The sequence below is a fragment of the Quercus lobata genome, chromosome 3 (genome assembly GCF_001633185.2).
Source record: "Quercus lobata isolate SW786 chromosome 3, ValleyOak3.0 Primary Assembly, whole genome shotgun sequence".
In the NCBI taxonomy this organism is placed as follows: Eukaryota; Viridiplantae; Streptophyta; class Magnoliopsida; order Fagales; family Fagaceae; genus Quercus; species Quercus lobata.
In genome coordinates, this window is record NC_044906.1 from 13,959,481 (window position 1) to 13,982,964 (window position 23,484).

The following is a 23,484-nucleotide window of genomic DNA, read 5'->3' on the forward strand; positions in this document are numbered from 1 at the left end:
GCCCTAGGGTTTCCATGGGATTTGCGTGAGGCCCACTCATGCATCCTTACATAGAAATTACTTGCGCATCGCAATCAAAGACCCTACCACGCAATCAGATCTCCTATGTATGAAAAGGTGATCCCGAATATCTGGAGATCCTTCTCTCTACAAGGAAATTCTCTCGTATCAAGGGATTCGGGTTAGCCCTCCACCACTATATAAACTACAAACCTTACCCTTCTTGAGGTACATGAATTCTCCCTAACTCTTACACTCCTGAGTTCTTGAAGATTCTTCTATTACTAACTTAACCTTCAGAGGGTCTTTGGCCGGTACCCTTTGATTGGTTCTTCTCTTTTGTTATTCAGGTACATCCATTTGAACGTCTATGGACGATCAATTCACTAACATTTTTTGTGCATCATCAGTTTGCCTTTTCTCATTTAGGTGGATAACGATATAAAACATAGTTTGATGACCAAAATCGTGGTTTGCATTTTCTTCTTTTTAGTAGATATTGATCTCTAACTCTCTATACATGTTGTCATAATGGAACTGTATGTTGTCATAATGGAACTGTGTTGAAAGCCAGAGTAGTTCGCATTAAAGAACCTGGTAAACTAAGGTGATAGAGAAATTGTACCCCAAAAGGACCTCACAATAGCGTTTAATAGCAAAAAGTAACCACATCTTAGATTCTGAATCAATATATTCTACATTTTGTGAGATATCTGCTGCATATAACAGCTATATGAGATACCCTTCTGTGGGGATCATATCATATGCTGTGAGACGCCTGTTGATTCAGGAAACAGATCTCTAGAATGTCATGTGAGGAATTAGAGTCATATTACTTCTAACCAAACGTAGTGCTCAAGTTTCGGATAGCAAGGGGTAGAAAGAAGTCTTGAATATATTGTCTACCATACACATTGGATTCACAATTCTACAAACATCATTCTCTTAAATGTTATATTTTTTGACAATTCAATTGTTACAACAATTCTCTGTAATGTTGATACCAGGTAACAAAACCTACCTTCAAGGTTCTATTGCATTGCATTAATAGGTGAAATCAACAAAATGAGAATACCATGGTAGGGTACATGGATCACCGGGAAAATACTTTGGATGGTTCAGTTTTTACAAAAGAATAGTTTTCAACAATTGATCATGTAAAGAAAGTTTCAAAAAGTACAGGTGAAAACAAAATACATGCTGCTTATTAACTTTCTTTCAAATTTTCACAGTTTTTTTTAAGGTGACAAGTATATATAACATCAGTCTCTCATGCATGCAAAGTTCATGCGTATGAATTCCACGTATATGTGAGAAGGTGTCATACACATTCTGTTACACACAAAAATTCCAATGTCATAGTTTAGAGAGAATCAAAATATCTTCCAAACACTAGCTTTACTTACCAATACAAATCTACTTGATTTGAACAGCCTTATTTCATGAAGAACAAAAACAATTATCCAATATCATACTGGGGGGAAAAATTCAAGCAAATATAATTTCTATACAGATATTTGAGCTGCTGTTATTGGAGTAATCAAAACAGCTCCCAGAATAGAGATTTGACATTATCTATACAAAATAAAGGTCACAGTACAGGACTACCTACATACATCAAGACTATATAGCTAAGTCAACCTGATTAATATGCTGCATCTTTTCATTTATTGCCTTGTAGCATTCAAGACTGCACAAGGGGAGCTTTGACTTGGAATCTCGGTACTTGTATGGATTCATACAAGATGGCCTGGAGCATTTCTCACGGGGAGGAGGGTAACTGAAATCCATAAAAACCAATTCATCACAAAACGTGGAGGCAGTTTGAAGACTAAGCATAGTACTAAGATTTTTGATAAGTAAATATATGTAAAATTTATATAATCTCTATGTTTGTTACAGTAATAATATGCTCAGATCTGAAGCTACTTTTCGAAAAAATCAAATCTCCAGCATGTCATATTCAGGAGTCAAATGAGGAGGAACTTTTACCAATTACTAGATAGCACATTATGTAATGACAGGGTATATAACATAACAAAAAAGCATGCCGCCTACTAAACAATCACTCTGGAATGAAGCATTATTTACTGAGAAACTTGATAGAATCAAAGAAATTCAGTACAGATCATAAGGACCAAATCTCAGTGTTAAACAAAGGTTTAGAATAAAACATAATAATCAATAATTTTCTTTTGTGTTGGGGGGTGGGCGGGCTAGAATTCGCTAGAAGTATTTCTTTACCTGCAGGGCTTGGAAAAAATAGTTGGCAAGCCTATTTCATTGGGAAATGTAACAACTGTTCCTGAGGGACCTATGACCCATCTAACAGAGTCTGATGCAAGTACCATATAATTGGCAGCCTTCTCCTGCATAAGATTATAGAAGTGAACAGAGTAAGAGTTCTGCTCCATTGCATAATCTTTTTTGGTATTTAAATATTTCTTCAGTAAAAAGAGATGTAAACGGTGTCCAAATATATGTGTAGTATACAAAGGGAAAGAACAAATTGATGCTGTGGATTAAGAGCAAGAGTACTCTTGACTTATTACCTGTGCCAATTCTTCTTGCCGTTTCTTCATCTTATCTTCTCGCTTCTTCCTACTTGAATCTTGGCCCAGGATTTTTCTGATAGCCTCGGCCTAAAATTCAGTTAAAGGTGAAGAAAACACTTAAATTACTACTAACATTTGTGCTGTTAACAAGGCTGACAAAAATATGATACAACGAAGGGGCTAAACCTCAGATTCCCTAGCTGCCTTTTCCACTTGCATCCTACGCCTCTGAAGAGCCTCAGCCCTCTTCAACTGCTGCTCCACTTCAGAAAGTTTCTCTTTTTGCTCTATCACCAAAATAATCATTAATATAAAAAATGAATAGAAATTTAAACAAATTTCCAGCAGAAGGTAACTATAACAATAAGAAGATTAGATAAGCACAACAGTGAAAGTTACTCACTCCTAGGTGGAGCAGGAGGCAAGCCATTTGGGAACTCAATTAGACTTGCACCGAAGCTAGAAGAGACATCTTTGCCAGTTTGAAGGGCCCGCTGACGTGTAGTGACTGTCATTTCCTTCTTATTATCTCCCAATAAATCAACAATCTCCTTTTTTGGTTTCTTCTTATTAGTATTGATCTCACCATCTGAGATTGGATCTTCATCTTCCACATAATCAGTATCTTCAAATACTCTCCCTGATCGAGACTTTTTACCATCCTTGCCTGATCTTGACGAGAGGTGATCTTTCACATTAACATCATATCTTCCATCAACATTACTCTTCAACACCCTTGATATCTTCCGTTGTTTCCTGCTCCCTCCTTCCTCATCATCTTCATACTCCACACCATAATCAACAGTAGCCTTGGGTGTTCTGAGCTTTTCAAGGTATTTAATCTCATCGTCTTCATCTTCATCTAACACACGTCTCTTAGAGATGCGTTTGCTCTTGCGAGTAGGCTCGTACTTATCAACTTGGTTTGTGGAAATATTTTCTTCAGGCATCCTACTCCTTGAAGAATCCGCTTTTCCCACATTTAAACCATATTTGGAGAAATCCTTCCATGGAAGCCCTCGTAAGCCACTTCCCTTCTCTGAAGTAAAGGAACATTTGTCATCTGAAATGTCCTGTAGCACAAATATATATTAGAGAGAGAGTCTCAATAAGATGCCTACCAGTCTTTGAATTGGACTACAAGGCTGCAAAAAAAATTGGAATCTAAGGCATCACAGAATATGATTAACTGGGATAAAATGGAAGGGAACAAGAAATATAATTTCTTTTACACCAACAGGAACATCATAAGGAATTTCTAGCAGTTAAGGTGACACAAAATCCAGTGTAAAAACTTTATATTTTGTGTGCACCACTGCAACCACATCTAGAAGAGGCTACCATGAAAATTTAAAATTCAAATTTTGCATACAATCTGATTCCTCACACAGTGATAAAGCAAAAAGCAATTGACATGTAGCTGTCCTGCTCATATATTATGCCCAGCTGTAATGTCCTCAATTTTGCCATGCCATGGATATGAATTAAACCTCGTTGCATACAGTTGGTACAGATTCAATAAATTTTGAAGAATAGGTTAATGATGCTTTATACCTGACCAATCAACTTCTGTTGCAGCCGAGCAGCATCAGAAACGCGAGAAGCTTTTGTAGCAGAAGACCCAACACCAGATGCCCCATCTGATATTGACTTGGCATGAATTGTACGCGTGACACCATTAACTTTAAGCTTAACCTTTTTCACTTTATTCTCATTTTCTAAGCCATCTGAAACAACTCCAAAGTGCCCCACCTTGCTTGTGCCTTTCCAATCAGCTGGTGCAAGGACACCTTCACTGTGTCTTTTGGATTCAACTCCACTATGAATGTGCTCATTACTTCCTCGGAAAGAACCATTATTGGAAGCTTCATCAGATTCTCCAAATCCTCCATCTTCGTTCTTGATCATATTCTGGCCAGATTCTGCTTCACCAATGTTAACAGATAAAGCCCTAGCGGTGCATTGGTTCAAATTGAGCTCTTTCTTTCGAGAAACTGAACCATATTCATTATTCTCATCACTTGATACTTTGCTCACATTATCTGAGGGTGGTGTAGATGATAAGGGTGAAACATCATGGTAATCTGAAGGCAACAGTGAATCATTCCGTGGACGACGGGATGTATTACTCCTCTTCTTCCTCACAGCACTGCTTTTATCACTTAACCCAAAACTTCCAAAACCTTCCATGTTGGCAAACGAGGCAAGCACAAGCCTAGTGCCACTGTAATTTCCCAAAAAGGGTAATAAGCCTAGATAATTACACAAAGAAAATACCTGAGGAAATTAAATCGAGCATTAACAATATTTTCTACGCAAAACTCCCTATTTCAAATTAGATAGTTGAGAATTGAGAGAACGCAGTGAAGACAAAAAATATTCTAAACCTAAGTTTCTATAATGCACTGGTTTCCAAAACCTAATTTTCAAAAAAAGCCAATATGCAAATTGACTTGTTTTCCTACTCTCCACTTCCAAGTAATAATAAAACTAAAACTAAAGGAAATAAATATATTGAATTTCTACCTATTCCTGACTTTCAAAGCAACTGAATGGAGCACAAACATATTCAAAACTGCTACTACAGAAAACCATACAGCAAATGGGCAGAGCCATGCAACAACAAAAGATTGCCATCATAGTTCCTTTTTTGATAAGTACCATCATCAAAGTCCCTTACAATAGTACTATTTTATAAGTACTTTCTTAGAAAAGTATTGCAAACAACTTATCAACAGAATTATTTGATGATTTTCGTTGATGAGTCTAACCACAATCAACTTTTTGGGAACAAGAAAAATTTGTATTCTTAAATTATATCGTGGAAATTCCATTTTCTCTACAATTAATACCTTCTTTAGAAAGGCAGAAATCGTAAAATCTTACAAAATATGATCCATTCATTCAATATATTTTTTTTCAGAGCAAATTCTCTAATTAAAATTATGTGGCAGAGGTAATAATACCCAACCCCATCCATCTGGAAATCTTGGCTAAAACCCTTTGCTACTGAGTGAAAAATACCCCTGCTTTGCACTTAGTGGTTCTTTCTTCACAATTATTCGAATTTGAAATATTCTTATTATAAAAAATAAATCCATTCTATTTTTTCAAAAAATAACCTAACAAAGCCTGATTTTTATTTTTATTTTTTTTGAATGACTAACAAAACCTGATTTGCATATAAACCTGACTTAAGGAATCCAAAATTCAATGAATTGAACAAAAATCCAGCAATCCAAATCAATGACAAAGAACCCAATCGTAAAAAGACCAAAGCTTTAATGAATAATCTATACAACAAAAATCAGAGGAAATTTCAAATCCCCAAAACCAAATCAGTCGAACAAAACAGCTTTTGAAGTTTGTGAAGGGCACCCATTTACAAGTACCTCATAAAGAGATCAAAATTCAGATACCCATATAACAAAACCTTATAGTTTTGAAAATTACACGGTGCACAAAGAGAACACAGCCACAAAATCACAGCAAAAAGCACAAATTTGAAGCAAACCCACATACAAACACCTTATAAATAAACCAAATTCAGAATACCCACATGATAAAAACTCACAAGATGGCCAAAAGAGCACCAAAGAGACCAAGATGAAAGCGTTTACCTTTGTGGGTCACGATCAAAAAAGCTCAAAACCCTAGATCACCATCAAGGAAAAGCTGAGAGCCTCAGAGAGAGAGGGTAGGAGAGCGTGTAAAATTGAAACGAAAGTAGGATATTATTAGCCAGGTGGTGTAACGTGATTGGAAATATAGAGTTGGGTTTTAGAGAGAGCTTCACCATTGTTCTAAAACCACTGGTCCTGTGGTTTAGTTAGGTCACCACCACCTTGCACTCTATCCTTTTGTTGTCATTGTTGTTGTTAAGGTCACCCATCTCTCTCTCTCTCTCTCTCTCTCTCTCTCTCTCTCTCTAACTTTGAAAGACCAAAGCTTTTGTTGGTGACAGTTGGTTGATGCAGGTAAAGTGCGTGTGCGTAGCTTGGTGAAACTACACACCCCAGTTGCATGTTTTCCCTGATTTTAGCTTCCTCTTGTAGTTATAGGTACCGATTGGCGATTGCTTACCCTACCTAGGAAAAATTTTACGGTAAAATTGTGATCTAAGTAATATCACCAAGGGTAAACGACCCAAAACAACTAAAAACATGAAATTGTTTTCATGTTTTGGGTAGTATGTATTTGTATTTTTCTTTTTAGAGTTTTAACATATAATGTTCGGATTTTTTTTTGAAAATAACTATAAAAGTCAAACTATTTTATTAGTTAGCCAAGGTTTGAAACTAATTGGGTATCTAACAACTCGAGTCTTGTAGACTCGATTTCGCTGTAGCAAATCGACTTTAAGAGACTCGATTTCTATGCGCTGCCACTGTTCACCATCTTCTTCCTTCGTTCTTTTTCTCTTTTTTTTTTTTTTTTTTTTTTTTTTTTTCTCCATTTCAGGTCCTGTTCACCATCTTCTTCCCTTCTTCCAAGCCCCCAAAAACCCAAGCCAGTTCTTCCTTCTTCATCTAGATCTATTTCTCAAAATCTCAAACCCAAATCATGATCTCAATCGGAGCAAAAATCCAAACCCAAAAATCACAGTTTCTTCTTGCGTTTTTCTGGGTTTCTGCGTTGGATCCTGGGTTGCGTTGCTATGATTTTTGGGTTTCTGCGTTGGTGTTTTATGGGCTGCGTTGCTGTTGGTGTTTTCCTGCGTTGCTGTTGGTGTCTTCCTGCCTAGCGTTTTCTGGGTTTCTACCTAGTGTTGGTTTCCTTTTATTTAACCTCATGGAAATCGAGTCTGTCAAAGTCGATTTGCTACAGTGAAATCGAGTATTATAAACTCGAGTCGTTACATACCAAAATAGTTCCAAACCTTGGCTAACTAATAAAATAGTTTAACTTTTATAGTTATTTTCAAAAAAAATCCTATAACGTTCGATGATAGTTTTTTATTATTAGAACAAGACACCAATCAGTTTTTAGTGTAGACAGAGATTTGAACCCTGAATCTCTTATTTAATCATTAGAAACTTTATCAGTTGAGCTAACTAGAATCCATGAATGTATTTATATTTTGCATAAAATGTATGTAACGGATTTTTTTCCCAAATTTTTTTGTCTCGTCTAATTCTTTTTGTCTTGCTACATCATCCCATGTGGGTTTTTCCATCCCAAAGAGAAAGGGATGAGACGGATTTTGCTCATTCTGTCATTGATCTGTCCTACATGAATTTTTTCCACCCAATTTAAGGAGGGGAGGACCAACTTTGTTCCATTTTGTTGTCAACACTCTATAATATTATTTTTCACATTAGTTCATGATGGTTGATGTGAAAAGTATGATGAGAGTAATATCTTCATTTTCACTAATGTCAATTATTGAGTATTGACATTATTTTCATTACCACAAATGAAATTACAACATACCATTAAGAGTTGGTAAAAAAATTTTCTGAAAATTCTGTGTCAAAATGTTATGTTAAAAAGTTCTCATTTATTTTGAAAGAGAGGAGGTTAATTGTCTTTCACCAATAATAAGAAAAACAAAGATTCAAGTCAATTTCAAGATAATTTTTTTGTATTTAATGAACTTAGAACTAAATATAATATTACTTCATTTAAAATTGATTATCATTTTTTATTAAGTGGTGTGAGATTTTAAATGACACTTGTGAATATAGATCATTTAAAATCAATTATAATTCTTTATTTAATGAAATCAAATTTAGTTAACATAATATCATGTTCCCTTTTAAATTATATAAAAATGAAGAGTAAAGTATACCATTGGTCCTTAAAGTTTGAGATTATTTTTCATTTTCATATTAGTCACGGCAACATTCTCAAAAAAAAAAAAAAAAAATTAGTCATGGCATCAATTTTCATTAATAAAAACTAAATTATGAATCGTTGCAATAAATAAAGGTGAGATTGTTCCTGCTTGATGTTTTTTTTTTTTTTTTTTTGGAGAGTTTCAATATATAGCATCCAAGATCTTTTATTCAATTATCAGAGACTTTACCAGTTAAGCTAACTAGAACTCACTACTGCTTGATGTACTTTTTGTAACAAAAATTGCAATATATATTTTGGCAATGCCAACACATAATGTTCATAAAAAATTTATTAAGACAACTTTTTAAGTTGAATGTGGATATTGCATCATGAGTAGGTTAATTCAAGTTTAAGAAATCAAAAAAGAAAAGAAAAAAAAATCCATTCATGAAAGAACAGATAATGAATTATGATATATGCTATTAATCATGATTAATCTAAAAAATTCTCAAAAGTTTGGGAATAAAACTTGGTCATGAAATCAGTACTGTATAAGAAGAAATTATAAAGTCCTCATGGTGGACAAGTAACGTGGTCCACCATTCCACTAAAAAACTCCCACTTGTTTAAAATTATTGAGTTAATTTTTTTTTTTTTTTTAAACAGAAACTGATTACTGACTCAACAATTTTAAACAAGTAAGACTCTTTTAGTAAAATGATGGGCAAGTAACGTGGTCCACCGGAGGACTGTATAATTTCTCCTATATAAGCGGGTTTGTAGGAGGATTTACAACCTGTATTTATTGGGGCCAACAGTACATTGTAAAGACAAAATACATTTTCAAAAATTCTAAAATAGTAAAATTTTAACTAAATTAGAGAGTAAGCGAATTGCACTTCTCAATCAGGCATTTTGCCATTCATTAACTGTTGGATATTTTTATAAAAAATGTCATATTTAATTTAATACTCATTTATGTGTATCAATTATCCCTTAATGTCAGATACGTTGATTGCTAAATTTGAAAATTCAAACATAATTCAAAATTTGAATAGTTTTTGTCAATGGTTTTAATCAGAAAATTTATGAACATTAACGTGATATTAATACCACAATTGCCAGCATATTTGGTTTTATTACAAATATATACTTTCCATTCTAAACGTTTTGTATTTAAACGTTCTTAATTGAATATGACATAATAACGTCATATATGGAAGAATTTCAGCACTTAAATGTACAGCTATTGCTGAATTATTTTATGTTACCATATATAAACAAGTGTTTATTATTTGGTTTAAGGAAAGTCAAAAACAAATGGCAATATTTATGCATATTTGAAAATTGTATTACACGGTTGGCTTTTAGTCTTCAGCCACTTTATGAGACATTAAATGCATAGATCATGATTCTTTATTTTCTTATTCTCAACGTACAAAAGGCTGGCAAAGACTTGATATCCAGTCTATATAATATTATATATATATATATATATATATTAAGAAAGCCATTGATTATATTATTAATTTCAATAACTTTATGACCATTTAATGGATATCAAACCTTTTTGATTCTTTGGCTAAAGATAAGTTATAAGTTCGGCTATCTATATATATGGAAAGGAAAAAAAAAAAAAAAAAAGTTAATATACTCTTTTTTTTTTTTTTTTAATTTTGAATTAGAAAGCTGCAAACTTTTCAAAAACAATTTTTTGTCTTAAACACTTACCATCTATTGCTTCTTACTACTCACAAAATATTCTATCTTTTACAAAATTTTCTAGGAAAAGAAAGTACTATAGAGAGCTTATATCCTACGAGCAGTGTAGGCTCGCAAGGATATTCAGCAAAGGTGACTGGGCTGTTGTATCCTGGGGACAACGTGCAGAAACTATTTGTCTAACTACATCGGATATACCGTAGACTGCACGATTTGTCTCAAGACAGTGACTTGGTCCACGCCTCATCTCTGCCACCTCTTTTTCGTAAATCAAATTGTGTAATTTCCAAGGAAAATTCAGGTATTATCTCTCCTTTATTTCCAACAATTTTGAGACAAATCAGTATGGAGAACACAAAATCATCCTTGGAAAATGGTAATGTTATGTCTAATTCCTCTGGAGCGGGTGATCTTAATAAGCCATTCTGCTTCCGTGGTGTTAACTTTAAGAGGTGGAGACAAAAGACTTTATTTTATCTTACTCTCTTGAATGTGGCTTATGTGTTAACTGAGAAAAAAACAAAGAAAAAGAAAGCTGAACAATTGACTGAAAAAGAACTTTCTCAACATAAAAAAGATGTTAAGAAATGGGATAAGGATCATCTTTACTGTAGAAATTATTTACTTAATTGTCTTGCTGATGATTTGTATGATTATTATGATCAAGCTTACAAATCAGCCAAAAAGATATGGAAGGCATTGAATCAAAAATATGATATAGAGGAAGCTGGATCCAAGAAATATGCATGTAGCCGATTTTTCAGATTTCAGATGGTTGAAGGCAAGTCCGTGGTGGAACAATTCTATGAACTCCAAATGATTTCACAAGATGTTCGATCTGAAGGCATTCGAGTAGATGAACAAATGCAAGTTTCAGCCATCATTGACAAGTTGCCTGAGTCTTGGAAGGAGTTTGCCAAAGTCCTAAGACACAAGCAAAAGGAACTCTCCATTGAATCCCTTATCACCCGTTTGAGAGTGGAGGAAGAGGCTAGGAACCAAGACAAAGCTGTTGAACTCCATGGAGCAAGTGGTCCAAAGGTAAATTTTATTTCTTCAAATGAAAACATGCCAAAAGCCAATGTAAAAAATAATGACTATGTAAGGCCTAAGAAAAGGAACTTCAAACGTAGGCCAAATGGAAATCAGCCTCAACATAAGACCCACTCTAATCAAAGAAAGAACCAAGCACACCATCCTAAGCATGCTCCAAATAATGGCAGCCACTCTAATAATAGCAATTATGCATGTTTTGTATGTGGAAAGCCTAGACATTCGGCTAGAAATTGTCGTTTTCGAAAACATGGGCCTATGGCTCAAGCCAATGTCATTGAAGAGCCTCTTGTGGCTATGGTTACCGAGATTAATATTCTCGAAGGCTTAGGAGGGTGGTGGATTGATTCTGGGGCAACCAGACATGTTTGCTATGATAAAACTTGGTTCAAGACCTACACCATTTTGGATGAGAAAAAGAAAATTATGCTTGGTGATTCTCATACCATTGAAGTTGTAGGTATTGGAGAGGTGCTTCTCAAATTTACTTCTGGAAGAGAAGTCACTCTCAAAGATGTCTTTCATGTTCCTAACGTTAGAAAGAATCTAGTTTCTGGTTTTTTGTTGAATAAGGCTGGTTTCAAACAAGTCTTTGAGGCTGATCAATATGTACTCTCTAAAAATGGCATGTTTGTTGGCAAAGGCTATGCTTGTGATGACATGTTTAAACTTAATGTTGAGATGAATGAAAATTCAAGTTTTGCTTATATTGTTTCTTGTGTGAATGTTTGGCATGGTAGATTATGTCATATTAATAATAAATATATGAAAAATATGAGTGGTTTAGGTTTAATTCCTAAACTTGAAAATGAACTTGAAAAATGTGAAATTTGTAGAATGACTAAAATTACTCAAAAGGCTCATAAATCAGTTGAAAGAAATACTGAATTACTAGAACTTATCCATAGTGATATTTGTGAATTTGAAGGACATTTGACACGTGGAGGTAATCGGTATTTTATAACCTTTATAGATGATTTTTCAAAATATTCATATGTCTATCTTATGAAAAATAAAAGTGATGCTTTTGAAAAATTATCAATTTTCTTAAAAGAAGTTGAGAATACTTTTGATAAAAAGGTTAAAAGGTTTAGAACTGATAGAGGAAAAGAATATGATACTCTTGGTCTTAATAATTATATTCAATCTCTTGGTGTTGTTCATGAGACTACTGCCCCTTATTCTCCATCTTCTAATGGAGTAGCTGAACGTAAAAATAGGACTCTTATAAATTTAACTAATGCCATGCTTGTTAGTTCTGGGGCTCCTAAATATTTTTGGGGTGAAGCTGTTTTAACTGCAAATTTTTTTTTGAATAGAGTACCTCATAAAAAGACTTTTTTAACTCCTTTTGAATTATGGAAAAAATATAAACCAAATCTGAATTTTTTCAAAGTTTGGGGTTGTTTAGCATATGTGAGGCTACCTAATCCCAAAAGACCTAAACTTGGGGTAAAGGCTTCTACATGTGTATTTTTGGGTTATTCTTTATATAGCACAACTTATAGATTTTATGATATTGATAATAATACAATAATTGAATCTAGAGATGCAATTTTTCATGAAAATAAATTTCCATTTAAATATAAAAATAGTGGGGGTTTTGAACAACAAGAGAAATTTGAATGTTCAACATCTAAGTCAAAAGATGTTAATGAATAGGAGATTGAACCTAGGAGGAGTAAAAGACCTAGAATTGAAAAGGATTTTGGTCCTGAATATTATGTGTATAATTTACAAGGTGACCCTACTTCTTTAGAAGAAGCTTTATCTTCTCCTGATTCAGGTTTTTGGAAAGAAGCCATCAATGATGAGATGGATTCTATTATATCTAATAATACTTGGAAACTTGTAGATTTACCTCCAGGTTGTAAAACAATTGGATGTAAATGGGTACTTAGGAGAAAATTAAAACCTGATGGATCTATTGAAAAATTCAAAGCAAGGCTTGTAGCTAAAGGTTTTAAACAAAAAGAAGATATTGATTTTTTCGATACTTTTTCTCCTGTTACTAAAGTTATGTCTATTAGATTATTGATTGCTATAACAGCTATTCATAATTTGATGATACATCAAATGGATGTAAAGACGGCATTTCTATATGGAGATTTAGAAGAAGAAGTCTACATGGACCAACCAGAAGGTTTTACAATGCCAGGTAATGAGCACAAGGTATGTAAATTATTAAAATCTTTGATCAATGTTTGCTTTCTAATGGTTTTAAAACAAATGAAAGTGACAAATGTATATATTATAAAACCTTTGATGATGCTCATGTTATAATTTGTTTATATGTTGATGATCTTCTAATTTTTGGTCCTAATATGGATATTGTAAATGCTGCCAAAATGCTTCTTAAAAATAACTTTGACATGAAAGATTTAGGAGAAGCTAATGTGATTCTTGGCATAAAAATTTCTAGAACTTCAAATGGCATATTTGTAGATCAATCTCATTATATAGAAAAAATTTTGAAAAAATATAATTATTTTGATTGTAAACTTGCAAGTATTCCTTTTGACTCTAGTGTGCATCTTTTCCCTACTAAAGATGAAAATGATATTTACAATCAAAAGGAATATGCTAGTATTATTGGTAGTCTTAGATATGCTACTGATTGTACTAGACCTGATATTGCTTATGCTGTAGGAGTTTTAGCAAGATTTACTAGCAAACCTAATTTTGAGCGTTGGAATGCCATAACTCAATTAATGAGATATTTAAAAAGAACTGTGCACTATGGTTTGCTATATCAAAGATATCCTGCTGTTCTTGAAGGATATAGTGATGCTAGTTGGAACACCTTATCAGGTGATTCTTTGTCTACCACTGGCTATGTATTTACAATAGGTGGTGGAGCAATAAGTTGGAAATCTAAAAAACAACAGATTATTGCTAAATCCACCATGGAGGCAGAATTAATTGCCTTATTTTTAGCTAGTGAAGAAGCGGGTTGGTTACGAGATTTATTATCTGAAATTCCCATGTGGGAGAAACCTATTTCACCCGTCTTAATTCATTGTGATAGTACTGCCACTATTGGTAGAGTGCACAATAAATACTATAATGGTAAATCCAGATCTATTAGAAGAAAACACAGTACTGTGAGATCATACATAAACAATGGTACCATAAATGTTGATTATATTAGTACAAATGATAATATTGCGGATCCATTAACTAAAGCTCTAGCTAGAGAAAAGATCTGGATAGCATCGAGGGGGATGGGACTTAAACCCAAAGAAGAATAAACTACCTATGAGGATACCCTACCTAGGGACTGGAGACCCCAAGAACTAGGTTCAAAGGGAAAAACTAATCATAGAGTAGTTTGATTAACATGCACTAAATATATGTAGGAGTAATAATACTCATGTCCCTCCCTATGGTGTGCGTGCATGTATCTTGTAACGTTATATAGGATGAGTTTTTATAAAAACTCTTAATGTGGACTATTTCTCTTATGAGTGGGATGTTAGAGTTACAAGAACATCCTTGATAGCCACACCTAAGTGAGCATGGAAGTGAGGCCGCTTCCTTTGAGAATGGGGCTAGTTCTCTAAATAGCTCATGGATGCTGGGATAAAGCACAAGGCCGTAATGTGCTGGCTTAGAAGCTCGTAGCAGAGTACTGGAATATTATGTGAGTGATGTAACGTTTTGTATCCATAGAAAAAGTTATAGTTCAAGACTTAGATCACTATTAACTTTGGAACAATGTTGTTGAAACACTAAATGAGGGTTTAAGCCATTGGCACTCCCATTATGCATAATGTTCTACTTAACCCAGAAAATTTTCTTATATATATACTTACCTATTTATTTTTTATAAAAATAAGTGGGGGATTGTTGGATATTTTTATAAAAAATATCATATTTAATTTAATTCTCATTTATGTGTATCAATTATCCCTTAATGTTAGATACGTTGATTGCTAAATTTGAAAATTCAAATATAATTCAAAATTTGAAGTTTTTGTCAATGGTTTTAATCAGAAAATTTATGAACATTAACATGATATTAATACCACAATTGCCAACATATTTGGTTTTATTACAAATATATACTTTCCATTGTAAACGTTTTGTACTTAAACATTCTTAATTGAATATGACATAATAACGTCACATATGGAAGAATTTCAGCACTTAAATGTACAGCTATTGCTGAATTATTTTATGTTACCATATATAAACAAGTGTTTATTATTTGGTTTAAGGAAAGTAAAAAACAAATGGCAATATTTATGCATATTTGAAAATTGTATTACATGGTTGGCTTTTAGTCTTCAGCCACTTTATGAGACATTAAATGCATAGATCATGATTCTTTATTTTCTTATTCTCAACGTACAAAAGGCTCAACGTACAAAAGGCTGGCAAAGACTTGATATCCAGTCTATATAATATTATATATATATATATATATATATATATATATTAAGAAAGCCATTGATTATATTATTAATTTCAATAACTTTTTGACCATTTAATGGATATCAAACCTTTTTGATTCTTTGGCTAAAGATAAGTTATAAGTCCGGCTATCTATATATATGGAAAGGGAAAAAAAAAAAAGTTAATATACACTTTTTTTTTTTAATTTTGAATTAGAAAGCTGCAGACTTTTCAAATTTTTTTTTTTTGTCTTAAACACTTACCATTTATTGCTTCTTACTACTCACAAAATATTCTATCTTTTACAAAATTTTCTGGGAAAAGAAAGTACTATAGAGAGCTTATATCCTACGAGCAGTGTAAGCTCACAAGGATAATCAGGAAAGGTAACTGGGCTGTTGTATCCTGGGGACAACGTGCAGAAACTATTTGTCTAACTACATCGGATATACCGTAGACGACACGATTTGTCTCAAGACAGTGACTTGGTCCACGCCTCATCTCTGCCACCTCTTTTTGGTAAATCAAATTGTGTAATTTCTAAGGAAAATTCAAGTATTATCTCTCCTTTATTTCCAACATTAACTATCTTTTCCCTTTGTCTATTCGCAAGAAGTCTTGATGATACCCTTCTTCTGAACTGCCTAGACCCAACCTAGTCATAGGATCATATGAAAACGTTGTGTAGATGCTCAGGTGCTATAGGCTGGCTAGTAAAAGAACCAAAGTAGAATGCCTCTAGTGCTCTGCCATCATTGACTTTTCATAAGTTGGGTTTTACGTATCATGTTTGTGTCACTTATTTATGGTAAGTGTTACATTTCTTTTGCTATGTGTAGCATTCAATTTATAAGATAACTAGTAGGGTGCATTTGTTATTAGTTTCTTCTAATATTTCAATAATGCTTTTGGTAAAATTTTGTAATCTTTAGTATTTTGTTTTATAGAAAAAAAAATCAAAAGACAATAAAAATATGATTTGATCATCCTCTATGTTTTTAAAATTGCATGATATAGTGATTGATATATAGGTATGTTTCACACCTACTCAAGAATGAAAATATTGTTTTGATAAAATAAAAATGTAAATATTCTTCAATCATTTTTTTTAACATTTTGATTGTGTGTCATTATTTTTTTCCCCTTTTTTTGACTTTGTTTCAAAAGCAACTAAATTTGAGCAAGAATGTCAAATTTTGAATTCATAGGTTGATATATAAATCTTAGAAAAATAATATAAAAAATTTTCATTGTACTTAAATAACTAATGCACCACTTAAAATAATTAATATAACAAAATGAACGAATTCATCTTTTAATAATCTTTTTAATTACATAAAGTAAATACTACAATGTTGGTTCATATATATTACATGTCACTTCAAGAAATTAGGAAATCTAAATGGTTAAGATTAATTTTAGTGAATTTACAAATATTTAAATTTTATGGATTTTGTGTCAATTGTTTTCAAAGCATTTAAATATGAGGAAGAATGTCATATTCTAAATCTATTATTATTATTATTATTATTGTAGGGATGAAGGGCCCAAATATAGGTATTGGGTCGTAGGTCGTGCCTGAGGATGCCAGATATCTCGAGGACAATACTAGCGGAGGCATACAAATTAAGGGGCCGTGGATGAAGTCCAATAGGAGACGTTGTCCGAGGAGAAGTACCTCCTCGGCTAAGCAAAGTAGAGGCACCCAGCCTACATGGGTTGGGTTGGGTCGGGTTGAACCCATGGGTTGGACAATTTTTTTTTATTACTATTATTATTAAATTGAGCAAAAAAAAATATATCTCACTTGCCACCTAAGTTGATAAACAAAATATACATTAATATATAAATTAATAGTCCAACTTAGTTGTAAACAAAATATGTTTAAGTATCCAACTGAGTTGATATACAAAATATAAATGAACTAGTATCCTAATTCACTTATAAACCAAATATATCTAAATTTTTTAATTTTTTATTAATTATATAATATATTTAAATATATATATATTAAAAGAACTAATATGATTTTATATTATATATGATAGTAGGAATCGAGGAAGTGCTCTACAGTTGGTTTCTTTAAAAAATTTATCAAATATATAATATATTTTAAACATATATTAAAATATAGGTGGGTCGGGTTGGGTTTGGTGGGTTTGTAATTTTATGACCTAAACCCAACCCGACCCCCTATAAAAAAAAAATTTGTAATCCAACCCAACCCACCAAGCCCTAAAAACCAACCCAACCCGGCGGGTTAGGTTGGGTCAGGTCAGGTTTGGCAGGTTGGTGGGTTTTCTGCACACCCTTATTATTGAACCTCCACAACCTAAACCACTTTCACTCGATACTATCCTCAAACATGGTTTGTTTTTAACCTCCTTCAATCAATTGTCTACAAAAAAGAAAATAGCCAAAGACTTCATATTATCATCTTCTAGAATAGGGACAGATCGACTTGTCTTGTAAGGCCATTCTAGCCTATAGGCAGTGAAATCTTCAAGATTTATATTTCACTTCAACATTGGTAGGTCCTATTAATCATTAGTCAATATGTTGATATGATTACAGTACAAAGTAAAACAATAAATATTCTCCATTATAGAGATGACTTTCCCTAATCGGAGGGAGGGAGGCATGAAGCAACCAAAAGCCTCAAACTAATTACTACTAGGTGCACTATTGTCGCTGTGTGATATAAAAATAAATAAATTTACTAATGATGGCATTTTTACTTTAAAACTATTATCCTATGTACCCTCAAATGAATAAAGGTTCAAAAATCCCCAGTAATATTCAAATAGTGGTAAGGTCAAATAGGATTAGGATCAAAATTATAAGGGTTGACACAAATTTCATCCTGTGTTTTGACAAAAGACAACCAAAAGATATGAAAGTGAAACAGACAGTAACTTAAACTGATTGATATTGCACAGGTCTGACAACTCAATCCAAAGTTGTTTTAATTAATTTGTTAAAGTCAGAATTGGTACCAATTGGTAACGTGCCTAATATGGAGGAATTAGTGGAGATTTTGGGTTGTAGGTAGGCTTCGCTTCCCTTGAAATACTTGGGCCTTTCATTGGGTGCTACACATAAAGAGGAGACAATTTGGAACCTTGTATTGGAGAAGATGGAGAGGCGTTTAGCTGGATGGAAGATGATGTATTTATCTAAGTGGGGCAAAGTAACTCTTATTAAGAATATTTTGTCCAGCTTACCTACTTTTTTCCTTTCTCTCTGTCCTATTCCAGTAAAGGTGGCTAATCGTATGGAGAAACTAAAAAGAGACTTTCTTTGGAGTGGTATGATGATCCTAAGATACCTTTGGTGGAATGGGCTAAGGTTTGTATGTCGATGCAGAATGGAGGTTTAGGGATTTGACGGCTGAGACGATTTAATTCTGCATTGTTAGGCAAATGGTTATAGAGATATGGAACGGAGAGAGATGCCCTTTGGAGGAAGGTTATTGAGGCAAAATATGGGGATTAAGGGAGTTGTCTGTGCATCAAACTGGTGTCAGGGACTTATGGTGTTAGTGTGTAGAAATCCATTAGAAGTGGTTGGCTAGACTTTTCTAAATTCCTTCGATTTGATGTGGGTGACGGTACTAGAGTAAAGTTTAGGGAGGATGAATGGTGTAGGGATTGTTCTCTTAAGTTAGCATTTCTAGAATTGTATAGTATTAGCCGGAATAAGGAGTTTTTTGTGTAGGAGGTTATGTAGTTCTTTCATGGGTGGCTGCATTGGAACATTTCGTTTCATTGTCCCCCACAGGATTGGGAGGAAGCATTGATCGATTTGTTTTGGGATGTGCTTTATTCCACAAATGTGCGGGGCATTGGTGCTGATAGACTTTGTTGGAAGCCAGCATTGAGTAGAGGTTCTGAGGTTCGAAGTTTCTATCTCTCTTTATCTCCTTCTTCTATCATTGATTTCCCTTGGAAAAGGGTGTGGAAGTCAAAGGTTCCTCCTAGAGTAACATTCTTTTCTTGCACTGCTGCCTTAGGAAAGATCTTAACTATAGATAATCTTTGGAAGAGACATATTGCAGTGATAGAGTGGTGCTTTATGTGTAAAAGGTGCAGGGAATCGGTGGATCACCTTCTCCTTCAATGTCCTATAGCTTATGAGTTGTGGTCAATGGTTTTTTGTTTGTTTGGTAGTCATTGGGTTATGCCATATAAAGTTAGTGAGTTGCTGGCTTCTTGGCAGGGCAAGTTTGGTATGCATCGAAATATAGATTTATGGAGGTTCGTGCCGCACTTTTTGTTTTGGTTCTTATGGCGGGAGCAAAATGCTAAATGCTTTGAGGATTGTGAACGGTTTATTTTTGACATTAAATCTTTCTTTTTCCGTACTCTCCTTGATTGGAGTGTAGTTTTGCCTTTTTATTCTTGTTTTTCTCTCTCCGATCTTATTGATTGTTGTAATCTGGGCTCTTGATTTGTGCCACTCTAGTACATTTCCAGTGTACTTGGTTGGTTTTTTCTAATAATATTTCTTATGTTACTTATAAAATAAAATAAAAAACAATAGTTTAACTTGAAAGCGCCCATGATTTGCTTTAAAACTAAATTTGATGAGCTAATTACAATCGGATTACTTTTGTAAAACAAAAATTGATTCAAGATTTAATTTGGTCCAGAACCTAATCACTAAGGATTTAAGAATTTTGGTGCATCACTCTTAAGAATAGGCTCATGGATGGTAACATCTCAATTTTTTACCACAATTTAAAATTTTAGACTCTTACAATAACTAAGTACCACAATTTAAAATTTTAAACTCTTACCATATCTAAGGAAAAAAAAAAAGTGCAGGTACAACCTCCACGTGAAGGTGCTTTGGTAGTAAAGATTTATTTTGCCAAGCGAAAACTAGTATGGGAAATTCTAGAGAATGCTTTGAAGAAAAAGATTGAAATACAATGGTCTGATGTTATAGGTGTAGGGTCACGATTCGGGGCCCAAGCCCAAAAGGTATGGAGTCTTGGTATAATGAGCTCAAAACAATGAATTTGTAGAGAATGGGTCAAAGAACTAGGTCCTAGTGAATTGGACAACGGCTAGTATTGAGCTAAACGATGATCAAGCACAAATAAAAGATGTTGATGTCCATGGACTTTCAGTCCGAGGAGGCTAAATTATAGTATATTGATCACCGTTGGATTCTAAGACAGTTTGGATTGCTACAGTGTTCTCTCTCCCTCCTTTTCTTTTTCAATCTCATGGGGATTTCTCTCATTATATAGCCTTCTTGGAGCCATTTTGATCCTACACTTGTTAATCATCCAAATTCTCATTAGAGTGCTCATCCCATCAGACACCTCCCTTCAGCTTTCTGTGAGTTTTGGTAGCCAAGGCAACACTGTTAAGTGGCCCTCTTCACATAAATGCGGCGAGAAAAGTAGCTGCATTGCATTTAATGCGGTGGTAGCAGCTTTTCTTTAGATATTTTGCATTTCCTTCTTCCCCGTATGTTTATATAGCGCAGTCCCATCGCCAGGGCCTTTCGGAGGGGCCCTCTAATTTCTAGAATTACGCATTTGAGCCACATCGATCGCATCCAAGGAGGTATTCCTCCTCAGATCATCTCTCATGCATTTCCTGTTTATGGGACTTTAACCTTGAGTCCCTTTTGCAACCATTTGCCTCCCCTCGGATTCGCCAATTGTCCCGGGTGAAGCCCAAAGCCCACTACATGATTTTGAGTCTTTGTCCCTACAATAGGAATTCAACCTAAAATTATGGAAGATAAGTTCAGACTTTACTGATAATCAAGCTCAAACTTACAGGTTTGTATTGTTTTCTATTTTTGAAATTTTATAGTTGACATTGCTTTTGGTTTCTACATTACAATATTTTGTTTAGTTCATTTGTTATTTTGTCACATCTTTCAACACATATTTTTCTAGTTGTAAATGTGTTATTCTATTTTAGGAGTTCTAATGATTTTTTTGCTAATTAATGAATTATTTTTCTAGTTGTAAATGTCTTATTCTGTTCAAGACTTCAAGGAATTATAATGAATTTTGTTGTTGGCATGCTATCCTCAGGTTGCACTATCTTGAATTTCCTCCAGGAACCCTTGACAAACACTATGAGAAGCTCCTGCAATGTGACCCCAATTTGTTAAAGTTGAGCCAAAGACCTTTCCCAAGTCTTAGTTCTCCTTACTTCCATACAGATTGCAACAATGGGAGTAAAGAATTTTCTTTGGATTTTTATGGACATGGGCAGTTACCTTTACCATTCTCGAGTATGCATTCGCCATTTAAATCTATTCAACAAATTCAGGCATATGAACAAGCCCACCAACAGTACCTTCTTATGACAAACTCAACTTCACCAATATCAGGTATTGAATCGTGCATATTCCCAATTCCACACTGTTCTAAGGCTTCAATTGTACTCTCACTTGGTTTTTCAAATCTTTTGTGCTGATATAGTTATGGATTTCTCTCCACATTCAGATGGAGCCATCAGCAACCAAGGAGTTTTTGATGATCCAAGGATGGCAATGTGGTATCAAAGGATGACTAATCCTGCAAACGTTCTAGGGAGAGATCAAATGCAGGGGCCATTTTCTATGGCTTTACCAACCCAAGTAAATCCAGCCATATCTGGTCAAAACTATATATATATATATAAATATATATATATATATAATATAATATAATATAATATAATATAATATAAAACAAAATAAGATCAAGTGACTTCAGAGTACCGTCAAAAACCTATTAGGAAATTAACAATGCAATTTTGTGCTGGAAGTTTTAGCGTATTGGTGCAGTGAAGATTGATGGTAGGGTGTCTGGCGATCAGGGAAGCTCTATTGAAAGTGATTTCACCTAAACATCAACTCACATGATGGTTGCAAGGAGATAGAAAGAATGATCAAAGGCAGCAAATCAAATGGAAAACAGAGTCCTTAGTTGAAGACATTCCAAGTAAGCTGTGCAGCAAGAATCCCCAGTCCCAACAATTTGCCAATCTTGCCTCTAATAGTTTCATGAACATATTTGGGTCTGAAATGACTATGTTGCTGGTTAGAACTTTATGTTATTATCTTCACATAAACTTTTCTTTTTTGTTGTATCCAAAAATAGTTTTGTCCAATAAACGAAGTCCTTGAAGAAAAAAAACTTGATACCCTCTATTCCAAACAATGACAGACCTACCACCCTTAACTGTAAAGCATGCCCTGTTACAAAGAATGTTCCAACTTACCAAATTACAGAACCTATCAAACAAACGAATTGGGAACAGGATCCATGAATATGGGAAAGAACATGCCTCTGCCTCATATAAGAACCTGTATCCAGACTTGATTTTATTCTGAAATACTTTCTAACCACACAATGGAGATTCTTGCATGATTGAAATTGGATAATGTGAAACCTGGTCTACTTTGAATCAAAAACCTCCATATAGTGGCCATACACTGCTGCAGCTTTCTTTTAATTTTTCTGTACAATAAGTTTAGGCTCAAATATATATATATAGATAGATAGATAGATAGATAGATATAATCCGTTTCAATCTACCAAGAAAAAACATATCATTACACATTATTTCCTGCAGCAACTTTGCACCCTAGAGGATAGTAGTGGAAATAATAAATGAGATTTCATTGTGATAGTGAAAATGAATCACTAAATGAGATCTGATATGCTCAAGTGCAAGTATGCTGTTTACAAAATAAGTCCATCTAAATTCTGCACTAACTAATTCAAGCAACAAATACAACCATCCCTCATAGAAAAATTCATGATACTTTGCTGTGGTATAAACTGCATGAATCAAGTTAACATCATACAGCACAATGGTTGTGCAAACATAGTTTCAGACATCAGTTGCCAAGTTCACTTTTATTTTATTTTATAAGTAAATGATTTTATTCCAAATAAGTACCTCATTAATAATACGAAACACTAGATAGCCTAAAGAATTGCAACCAAAGAATT

At 33.8% G+C, this 23,484-nt stretch overlaps 1 protein-coding gene across 3 annotated transcripts; it reads right to left on the reverse strand.

Moving 5' to 3' along the window:
* Window positions 1-1,362: 1,362 nt before the first annotated feature.
* On the reverse strand, window positions 1,363-6,582 carry LOC115980059. 3 transcript variants are annotated; one of them, XM_031102264.1, is made up of 7 exons: window positions 6,176-6,582; window positions 4,110-4,779; window positions 2,959-3,628; window positions 2,742-2,842; window positions 2,553-2,642; window positions 2,245-2,369; window positions 1,363-1,780 (listed from the first exon to the last, which is right to left on the reverse strand). In XM_031102264.1, the coding sequence occupies exons 2-7, from the start codon at window positions 4,743-4,745 to the stop codon at window positions 1,624-1,626; spliced, it is 1,779 nt and encodes a 592-aa protein (XP_030958124.1). In that variant the 5' UTR covers window positions 4,746-4,779; window positions 6,176-6,582; the 3' UTR covers window positions 1,363-1,623. The 3 variants fall into 3 exon arrangements, with proteins under 3 accessions (XP_030958124.1, XP_030958123.1, XP_030958122.1); XM_031102263.1 differs by having other exon boundaries at window positions 1,421-1,780; window positions 4,110-4,807; XM_031102262.1 differs by having other exon boundaries at window positions 1,421-1,780; window positions 4,110-4,832.
* Window positions 6,583-23,484: the final 16,902 nt, after the last annotated feature.

Coding starts and splice junctions, on each gene's coding strand:
- LOC115980059 (XM_031102264.1), bottom strand. CDS start 4,745: ATGGAAGGTTTTGGAAGTTTTGGGTTAAGTGATAAAAGCAGTGCTGTG. Junction 3,629..4,109: donor AACAGAAGTTGATTGGTCAG/GTATAAAGCATC, acceptor TTTGTGCTACAG/GACATTTCAGATGACAAATG. Junction 1,781..2,244: donor ATTTTTTCCAAGCCCTGCAG/GTAAAGAAATAC, acceptor TATGGATTTCAG/TTACCCTCCTCCCCGTGAGA.